At 42.8% G+C, this 11,008-nt stretch overlaps 1 protein-coding gene across 1 annotated transcript in view; it reads left to right on the top strand.

Annotated features, from left to right (window-relative positions):
• The first annotated feature begins 252 nt into the window (after nucleotides 1-252).
• Nucleotides 253-11,008, top strand: part of GNAI2 (G protein subunit alpha i2) — a 204,701-nt gene continuing 193,945 nt past the window's right edge. The window contains exon 1 of the mRNA XM_084839595.1: nucleotides 253-581. Within this exon, the coding sequence (XP_084695721.1) occupies nucleotides 464-581 (118 nt within the window). The 5' untranslated portion in view covers nucleotides 253-463. The remainder of the gene's footprint in view (nucleotides 582-11,008) is intronic.

Genomic DNA, 11,008 nt, shown 5'->3' with positions numbered 1-11,008 from the left:
CTCAGCCTTCCCGCACCTCTCCCTCAGCGAAGCTGCCCCGTACATCCCGCCTCCTCTTCCCTCCCTCCACTCCGGCCCCAACCCCGGAGTGCCGCGCGTCCGGGGCCGCCCCTTCTTCCTCCGCGCGGTGACGCCAAGCCCGCCCAAACTCCCCTCCTCTCTTCGCCCTCCTCCTCCTCCCTTCCCGGACTGTGGAGCCGAGCCGGGCTGCGAGGAGCGGTCCCGCCCCCGGATCCCCGCCCTCGCCCCCCCGAGCCAGCGGCTGTCCAGACCCCGCCGCGCCGGCCTCCGGAGGGGTTCGCAGGAAGTGGCGCCGCCCTGCTCGCCGCCTGAGCGCCCGTGTGGGGCAGCCACCCCCGCCCCAGCCGCGCCGTTCAGCGCCGAGCCAAGGCAGCCCGGGCTTCGGTGCCGTTTGCTCGCGCTCCGATTCTTCTCCCGCGGCCGGCCCGAGCCCAGCGGCGCCATGGGCTGCACTGTGAGCGCCGAGGACAAAGCGGCCGCCGAGCGCTCCAAGATGATCGACAAGAACCTCCGCGAGGACGGCGAGAAAGCGGCGCGGGAGGTGAAGCTGCTTCTCCTCGGTGAGAGCCGCGCCGCGCCGCCGGGTGTCCCCCCCCCCCGCCTCAGGGATGCTCTCCTCCGCCCCCATGCAGCCTCCCTGCCTCGGCCCTTTCCGTCTTTACTCTGGAGTAAGCCTCGCTGAGTTCCGCGGGGCTTGTTTCCAAGAAAGCGTAGGAGTGCCACTGTAGAGAAAGCGCGCGGGCGCGCACACCCTCTGGCTAGCTGCGTTTTTCGATCCCGCATCCGCTCGGTCCCACTCCCCCAACGGTGCCCCCTGCCTTCAGTCTGTACTTCGGGGGGTTCCCAGGACCCTGCTGCCCCAGGCGCCGGCTTTTTGCTTGGGCTTCTCTGTGGCCGCCACACCCCTGCTCCTTCCCGACTCCTTTAGCCCACCTTGGAGAGGATCCCTCCTCCTTTGATCCCAGGCTGAAAGAAATAGCGTCTGAACGAACTGCAGCTCTTTGGCGTCGTACGATGACAAAATGGGGGTCAGAAGTCGAAGGGGCCAGATAGCCCTATCCTAGCTACCCCATCTTTTTGTAAGCCCGGTAACTTGGCTATATGCGGCATACACTTTCCCCCTTCCCTTTCCTGATCCCATGGCCTCTCAAGAGAACTCTGACGGCCATGCCCCCGAATGTGCTCTGCAGCCCCTGTAAAATACGTTTCCACTGAGACTCTCCCCCCGCCCCTTCTCGTTTCCCAAATTTAGCTTGGCAGTTTTCAGCTGCTTATTTCTCCACAGTGGATGACCTTTCTGAATACTTCCAGAGCCCACAACATGAAATCTGCCTGCATCCTCCACCCCCAATATTTCTTACACTTCCCCCAAACCTCACAATTTTTGTTTCCGCAGTCAGCCTTGATAATTGCTGATGGCGATTCCCAACCCCATTTTCTACTCTCTGCCACCAGATGTGGTGTTAGGAAAGGATAATGTAAACTGCAAATAAGCAGAGATAGCTTCTGGGGAATGGGTAACTGCCCATTACTGCCTTACTGGGGGGCTTGCCCAGTAAGAAAGAGATTTTCTTTGCACCCCATCTTGAGATGACCACCTTATTAACTGCTGCTTCTTTTTCAGTCTTTTTAACTGGTTAATCGTTCTTGTCACTCTGTTCCCTCCCATCCCCACCCCCCAGAATTAAATAGTTGCCTAAACTGTTCCCCTTTTGCGGTTAGTAAGGGTTGAACATTTCTCTGTGCATTTAGCTTCCTGCAGTGCTTAGGGCTGTTGGTTTTGTGAAACTTCACTGTTTTACACTCCCTTCCTTTTTTTGTTTTGAATGTTCATCATTGCACAAGGTAGGAGAAGTAAAACCAAGCCAGAAGGTTGATATATGGACTCTCATAATGCTTTGGAGCAATTCTTTATGAGAACAGTTGTGTGGACAATATTTTCATATGTTACACAACACCTCAAGTTAGATGCTCTCTGGATTGATTTATTTTTATGCATGAAAGTAGCTGTCACTTAATGAACAGGGTAACTGTGTATTTAGATTTGAGTAGTCACCCTGGAAAAATGAGGGGCGTGAATGACTGAATTGATTCTAGCATGTGGAAGAACAATAGTAATGTCCTTTTTTCTTGCTGCAATAGCAGGATATCTTACAATGGGGAGGCACAGCCCTTAAATGGAGGAGGGAAGGATGAGACACATGACAAACTCACCACAAACTGTGGAATTGACATGTACTGATGGGTCATTTCATCTGTTGCAAATTTTGCACCAGCCCAAGAATATCCTGCTATTTCTAAAAGGCTTTATTTCTGTTTGTTTTGTCCACTGATGTCCATAGTTTTTAGTGAAGTTTCAGTTTTGAATGACATGTTCTTTACACATGCAGGCTTCAGAGTAGTTCATAAAGCAGCTAGTTAAACTTCTGACATGACATCTTTGTCTCTTGCCTTTAGAGGGAAAAGCAGATTTTGAGTCTTTTAAATAACCATTTGGTGTTTTAGTTCTGTGTGCTACTTCCAAAGAGAGTGAGTGATATGCAGAACCATCTTTTACATGTCTACTCAGAAGTAATTCCTACTGAGTTCCGTGGGATTTATTCCCAGGTAAATGTGTTTCAGGATTGCAGCCTTGGTTTTGTAACTGCTCTTAAAATGAAATGTGCTTGTTGTTGTTTTCTGCAAAACAGGACATTCTTTATGAGAGATGGTTGCTAATCTAGTATAAGCTACTTCATTGTTCAAATAGATGAACAAAATTGTTTCTGAATTGTAGGCTAAGTCTCTGTGGTAGTGATCTGGATTGTAGGATTTCTTAATGGTTTTCAGGCTTAGAATATGTAATGAGGCTAATGTGGATAAACGCACAAAATAGTTCCATTGATTTTAACTGGAAGATTCCCTGGGTTTGGGTCCATGAGCTGAGGGGCAAATGTTTGGTGCATTTTCCTCTCTTTAACACAAAGGCAGCCGCCTTTTGGTACTCTATGTAATACCAAAGAAGAAAGAAACAGAATCTGGAGAATCTTTAGATAAGAAAGAGCAGAATCCGGAGATTCAGGAAAACCAAATGTGTATCTATTGGCCTGTGGATATAACATGTAAATCAACAAGAAATTGGGTTGCAATTATATTGTATTGTAATTTCTTATTGCAAACTGCCATGGGATATAGGTGTATGAAAGAAGGTATATGTATACTTTAAATAAACAAACAAACAAGGTGTGCACCTCTGTCTTAAGTGAATTCTGTGTAAGGCAGTGACTTTTCACTTGCAAGGACTAAAGGTTGTTTTTTAAAAAAATTGTCATATGTTACCTTTGGATTTCCACATTTTGTCATTCAGATGACAGGCGTGTGACCTTATACTGTTTAACTCTTGGGTTTCAGAGCACTTGCTTGGTAAAATGGACATACATACACAGCATATGAGTATTGAGGAGGACATGTTCTGTATTAAATACTAACTGTAGAAAGGATAACCTTGAAAACTTAATTTGAGTATGATGACTACGTAACGAATTCATTTCTTTCTTTAGGCCATATACTAGCATCAATTTCTGCTGTGCTGTTGGTAACTGATACTCAGCTGTGCTCACTATTACTCCTACAAGACCCTGCTCAATATATGCCTTTTTGCATAACTTGTGGTGTTGGGCTCCTTCCACTGCAATTCAAACATATATAAATAAAAGTTGGCAAGGCTAGGGGGCCAGGGTAGATTTTATTCATGTAGAGCTTCCACGAAATGAAACTGAAACAACAACAAAAAATTGCTCATTGCCTTATGATAGGGAGAGCTTGTTTCTGAATGTCCGAGATGATCTATTAGACTGAAGCCCATTTTTGAAAACTACACTGCATAGCACTTCAAAAAAGTTGTGGGCGTTCTTTGCTCATTAGAAATGTAAAATGGTGTCAAATGCCTGATTCATTAATGGTCGGTTTTATGCTGAGGCATAACAAGAATTGCTAAAATTGCTTGAAGTGGTTGGGGGCAGCGGGGAGGCTGTATTTCACAGAGAACACTGGTAAATGACTCAATCAGGCAAGACACCTTGCTGCCTGGAAAAATCTGGAATTACTTGTTAATTTCAAATTGTTACAGCACAGGAAATATGGTAAGTAAATGCTTTAAGTAGACCTTAAAAAAAGCGAAATCACTAAAGCCTATGTAACAAGTGGAGTTGTGTTCCATTAGTGGATTTATAAGAAAATATAGCCTAGTTATAACCTAGACACTCAAAGCACCCCACACATGGCACAGAACAATACAATTAAATCAATAAATACCATAAAACACAACTATTCGTTAAATAAACAGTGACAGTATATATAATGTTTCCAGCAGTACAAAGCTCTCTGAAGAGTCAAGCTTTAAGCATCCTCATAATGCTAATTAAAGAGTGAGCTTGGTGGGCTTCTTTAGGAAGTAGGCTCCACAACAAGGGGGCATGTTGATAAGATAGCCTCCAAAGGTCATATATGTACATAATATTGGAAGGGCCCCCAACCTGTTTGGGTCAGTGGGCACATTTGGAAGTTTGAGTGTGTCATGGGTGCTCTCACAAAGTGGCTGCCATGGCAGGGGGGCTTGCCTATTCATAAAATGAATGGTGGGCATGGCTGGTAACCAAACACTCATTCCCAGAAGGCAAACTGGTGAGGCTAAAAGAAAAGTTAATTTCCTTTTAAATACAAGGCAGAGGTGGGTCTGAGCTCCAAAACACACAGCCATTCTATTGAACCCAGATAAAGAGGGAACTGGAGGGCAACACTTCGCTTTATAGCAAGCCAGCTTCTCAGTTAAAAAAAATAATAGTTTTAAAAAAATCTTAAAATAAAAGTATGGAGGGACAAGGAGCCTAATGAGGGCACCAAGAAAGGTGTCCATGGGCACCATGTTGAGGACACTAATTAAATGGCAAGCTTGTGTTCAGTATGACAGAGGTTCTGTATGGTTGTTTAAAATGGGAGCGGGAGGGGAACCAGCCTATCAGTGATCAGCATTATTAAATGTGAGCCCAAACACCAAAGGCTCCAAAGTCTGTGACATTTCTTGTGGAGGGCAGTCCTGCTGCTTTTACAAAGCAATTTTATAAAGAATGATAATACTCTATCTCCAGTGTTCAGATTCAGTTATATGTTTTATTGTACTATTTTATTACTCTGATAAAAGGAACATAAACCATGGAAGCCTGGTTGTAGAACAGTAATAGCATGCCCAGAAAAAATATTTTTTATCAATACAGCTCTCTGCTTTAGGAAAGTAACCGTAGTTGTCAAATGCTTGACGTCCTGTGTATATAACGTTTAGTGTCTTCTCATCAAGTGTACAGTTTTTTATTATTTATTAATCATATTTATATGCTGATGAATTACAAGGTTTTGCAGAAATATAAACATATCGGAACTCCCATTTCTGTTCCTTATGCACATTCAACAGTCTTTTAAAAGACTCTCATTGTGTTGAGATTTTTGCTGTCTTCAGACAGCAAATGGAGGGACCCTCATGCAGCTCAAAACCAATGTGTAATGCTAGCCTGATGATTTAAACCAGCAATTTCTGGATAGTTTTTGCTCATCTGGCATAAAGCTGTGAAAAATAAATCTTGTCTTCCATTTTTCCTTTGTGTTTTGCAGAATTCTGGCTAGGTTATGAAGTACAGGTTCATTATTCAACATGTCTGAAGTTTATTAGTATGGGAATAGCTAATTCTAGCATGGCCACTTATATTGCAGCTTATATATTGAGCATAGCCTATTCAAATAAAGCCCTCACCCTGCATCTAGGGACACATTGAAAGCCTTCATCAGTATCAAAAACTAGACATTATACAGTGGAAGGTTTGGTTTCTGAAAAAAGACTTCTCAAAATGATTTTGCCTTGTTGTGAAACTTTCCAGGTCTATTTTGATACCCCTAAGAAGACATGTAGTACTGATGAAGGATATCAGCTTCAAACCACATACTTCAAAGTAGTCACCTTGACTTCAGAACAGTGGGTTGAGAATTGTGACCCTAGCCTATAGCTAAAAATAAGAGCAGTCAAGGGTTTTTTTGTTGTCAGATTAGAAACTCCTCTTTCCTCCCTGCCTTCCCATTTTTCTATATGTGTATAAAAACAGAGAGAAGTGTTTCTGAATGTTGGCCATTATGTCTGTTGAAAGGTTTTGCTAAATGCATTTCATTGTAGATCTTGGAGTGCGCTTGTGTCTCTCAAAAATTTCCTTCCTTACTTGCAGCTTTCCCTTTGGGGCTGTTGCTTTTGTGTCTGAGCTCTTTTAATTTAGATTGCCTTGGGAGTGAGTTAACAGCTTTTATAATAATTGGCATAGCCATTTCTGATGTACTCAGATGTTTATATCTCTGAGGACCAAAGATTTTTATCATTGAAATGAGAAAGTTGAATTCCACTTACTAGCCAAAACTTAAATCAAACGAAAAACCTAGTGAGGAAATGAGGTGTGGAAGGCAAGTGCATTGAATTTACGTTTTCACATAAGTTTTGCTTTCTAGATTCATGGAATAATTTCTCTGACAATAAAAATATAGTAGATTATTTTAGCGAAATGAATGTTTTTTTGGCTCTGCAACTGAAACAGTCCTGTGATTGTAGGAGATTCAGCAACTTGTCCACTGTATGTGTTTTGTCACGGTGCAAAATGAGCAGCTCTCCAGTTTGGTTTTTTAAAAAAACTTAATTTTATTTATTTTTTATTTAAAATGATCTTTAGGCCAGCTTTAAGGGTGGAAGCCTCCCTGCATGGATACTGTCCTTTGCTGATACATTTTCCCCAAAAGATAGAGGGCAGTGTGCAATTGGACACTAGTGCTAACATAAATGTTGTGCTAGAATAAAGGATCTCTAGTGCAATACCAATAGCATTAACTGGTGCACCGGGCTTTCTGGGAATCCCGTCGCACCAGCTAATGCTATTGGCATTGTGTTAGAGGTCCCGTACGTTAGTGCAGTGTAATTTACATTAGTGCTAGTGTCTGATTGGATACTGCCCATAGATACTGAGATGGGCTTTAAGGGTGGAAATAGTGAACTGAGATGTGAAAGCCCAGAAAAAGCCAGAAAAATTCGGGGGAAAAAAACAGTTTTTTTGTTTTTCTCCAAGAACCGTTTTTGTTTTTTTCACACAAAAATGGGAAAAATTGAACAGCTTTGGATTATGAAATATTTTCTTTTAGGATTTAAGACAAGGTGTTTATAGACTGTTACCAAGCCTTTACTCCCTCCCCCCCGCAATTATAGCAAAATGTTTTTTAAACCTCTCTAAGATTCCCAGCATACTTATTTCTTCCATTTCTTATTAAAATTACTGATCCAATGTATCTTTTATTGGTAGGCATTTTGGGATGCGGCAAGCCATGCTCAGTTTCCCAACATGTGAATAGAGCTGCCATCTCATAATATGGAAGAAAATGTACATTTTTGATAGGTTTTGTTCTGTTCTACAGAATCCTGTGTTTCTGGACTAGTCTTCCTCTGCCTCCAGTTCTTCCTGCTTCTTCTGGTTTCTAGGATGATACAGATGTTTCAGGGAATACTTGCTGAAGTTCCCTCTAGTCAGAGATAAACTAGGAATCTAAAATATGTTATGTATAAATTGGTTTGTGCATAAAATTAATCATGTTTGCTATATTACATTTTAAAAGTATAGTTTATTCAGACAGTAATTACAAATTTACTAAGTTCACTTTCTAAAGTTTTCAGTTACAATGATAATTTTATGAACAAACCCCAATATATATAATATAACTTCAGGAACATAAAGGTTGCTTTACGTTCCCAAAGCAGCCTTCCTCAACATGGCGCCCTACAGTTATTTTGGACTACAGTGGGCAGCATTTCTGACCATTGGCCATCCTGCCTGAGGCAGATAGTAGCTCAGGTCTAAAATATCTGGAGGTCACCAAGTTGAGAAAGGCTGCCCTAAAGCAACAAAGTGACTTTCAAACTGCAAAGAGTGCTTAAAAATATAAGTATTACTTTTCCATTTCCCCCCAAATTTCCATTTTTTCCTGAAAAATCAGGAAAAAATAGTTTTTTTCCATGGCTTCAACATTTCCGGAAATTTTACATCTCTTAAGTACACTGAAATACACTTACATGCTGCGGTTGCATATAACAGTAGTCCACGGTTTAGTGTTATGAGGAAGAGCTGTAGTAAGGCTCAGGCTTGTGCAGTCTCCCCTTACCTCTCTTCATCTGGTTCTTCCGCAAGGAATGATCGGAAGCTTCTGCTTCCATTTTAGATTAACTGTTGTTGTTCAGTCGTGTCCGACTCTTCTTGACCCCATGGACCATAGCAAGCCAGGCCTTCCTGTCCTCCGCTCTCTCCCGGAGTGTGCTCAAGTTCATATTCATTGCATCGGTGATGCTATCTAGCCATCTCATCCTCTGCCGTCCCCTTCTCCTTTTGCCTTCAATCTTTCCCAGCATCAGGGTCTTTTCCAGTGACTTTTCTCTTCGCGTTAGGTGGCCAAAATATTTGAGCTTCGGCTTCAGTATCTGTCCTTCCAATGAGCAGTCAGGGTTGATTTCCTTTAGGATGGACTGATTTGACTTCCTTGCAGTCCAGGGGACTCGTAAGAGTCTTCTCCAGCACCACAGTTCGAAAGCATCGATTCTTCGGTGCTCAGCCTTCCTTATAGTCCAGCTCTCACAGCCATATGTTGCTACTGGGAAAACCATAGCTTTGATTATACGAACCTTTGTCGACAAGGTGATGTCTCTGCTTCTTACTATGCTGTCTAGGTTTGCCATAGCTTTCCTCCCAAGGAGCAGGCGTCTTTTAATTTCATGGCTACAGTCACCGTCTGCGGTGATCTTGGAGCCCAAGAAAATAAAATCTGTCGCTGCTTCCATTTCTTCCCCTTCTATATGCCAGGAAGTGATGGGGCTAGATGCCATGATCTTAGTTTTGTTAATGTTGAGTTTCAAACCAGCTTTTGCGCTCTCCACTTTCACCCTCAACAAGAGGCTCTTTAGATCCTCTTTGCTTTCTGCCATTAGGGTGGTATTGTCTGCGTATCTGAAGTTGTTGATAATTCTCCTGGCAATCTTAATTCCGACCAGTGATTCATCCAATCTGGCATTTCTCATGATGCACTCTGCATATAAATTAAATAAGCAGGGCGACAATATGCAGCCTTGTCGTACTCCTTTCCCAATTTTGAACCAATCGGTTGTTCCATGTCTGGTTCTTACTGTTGCTTCTTGACCCTCGTACAGGTTTCTCAGGAGACAATAAGGTGGTCTGGTACTCCCATCTCTTTCAGAATTTGCCACAGTTTGTTTTGATCCACACAATCAAAGGCTTTAGCATAGTCAATGAAGCAGAAATAGACGTTTTTCTGGAATTCTCTTGCTTTCTCCATGATCCAGTGAATGCTGGCGGTTTGATCTCTAGTTCCTCTGCCTCTTCGGAACCCAGCTTGTACTTCTGGTATTTCTCGGTTCACATACTGCTGAAGCCTAGCTTGTAGGATTTTGAGCATCACCTTGCTGGCATGTGAAATGAGTGCAATTGTACAGTAGTCTGAACACTCTTTGGCATTGCCCTTCTTTGGAATTGGAATGTAAACTGACCTTTTCCTGTCTTGTGGCCATTGTTAAGTGTTCCAAATGTTTAGGCATATTGTGTGCAGCACTTTAACAGCATCATCTTTTAGGATTTTAAATAGCTCGGCTGGAAAACTGTCATTTCCACTAGCTCTGTTGTTAGTAATGCTTCCTAAGGCCCACTTGACTTCACCCTCTAGGATGTCCGGTTCAAGTTCAGTGACCGCACTATCATGGCTATCAGGGACATTAAGATCTTTCCTTTATAGTTCTTCTGTGTATTCTTGCCACTTCTTCTTAATCTCATCTGCTTCTGTTAGGTCCCTGCCTTCTTTGTCCTTTATCATGCCCGTCTTTGCACAAAACGTTCCCTTGAGATCTCCGATTTTTTTGAAGAGATCTCTAGTCTTTCCCATTCTATTGTTTTCTTCATTTTCTTTGCATTGTTCATTTAAGAAGGCATTCTTGTTTCTCCTTGCTATTCTCTGGAACTCTGCATTCAGTTGGGTATATCTTCCCCTTTCTCCCTTGCTTTTCGCTTCCCTTCTTTCCTCAGCTACTTGTCAAGCCTCATCAGACAGCCACTTTGCTTTCTTGCATTTCTTTTTCTTTGGGATGGATTGAGTTGCTGCCTCCTGAACAATGTTACGGACCTCCGTCCATAGTTCCTCAGGCACTCTGTCTATCAGGCCTAATCCCTTAAATCTATTCGTCACCTCCTCTGTGTATTCATAAGGGATATGATTTAGGTCATACCTGAATGGTTTAGTGGTTTTCCCCACGTTCTTCAATTTAAGCCGAAATTTTGCGATAAGAAGCTCATGATCTGAGCCACAGTCAGCTCCAGGTCTTGTTTTTACTGACTGTATAGAGCTTCTCCATCTTTGGCTGCAAAGGACATAATCAATCTGATTCTGATATTGACCATCTGGTGATGTCCATGTGTAGAGTCGCCTCTTGTGCTGTTGGAAAAGAGTGTTTGCTATGATCAGCATGTTCTCTTGGCAAAACTCTATTAGCCTTTGTCCTGCTTCATTTTGTACACCAAGGCCATGCTTGCCTGTTATCCCGGTGATTTCTTGACTTCCTACTTTAGCATTCCAATCCCCTATGATGAAGAGGACATCTTTTTTTGGTGTTAGTTCTAGAAGGTGTTGTAGGTCTTCATAGAACCGATCAACCTCAGCTTCTTCGGCCTCAGTGGTTGGGGCATAGACTTGAATTACTGTGATGTTGAATGGTTTGCCTTGGATTCGTACTGAGATTATTCTGTCGTTTTTGAGATTGTACCCCAGTACTGCTTTTCCCACCCTTTTGTTGACTATGAGTGCTACTGCATTTCTTCTAAGGGATTCTTGCCCACAGTAGTAGATACCTGAATTAAAGGTCACCTGAATTAAATTCGCCCAT

The sequence above is a fragment of the Heloderma suspectum genome, chromosome 2 (genome assembly GCF_057233095.1).
Source record: "Heloderma suspectum isolate Gila_16-S chromosome 2, 16-S_ref, whole genome shotgun sequence".
In the NCBI taxonomy this organism is placed as follows: domain Eukaryota; kingdom Metazoa; phylum Chordata; class Lepidosauria; order Squamata; family Helodermatidae; genus Heloderma; species Heloderma suspectum.
This window is presented reverse-complemented; position numbering and strand designations above follow the sequence as displayed.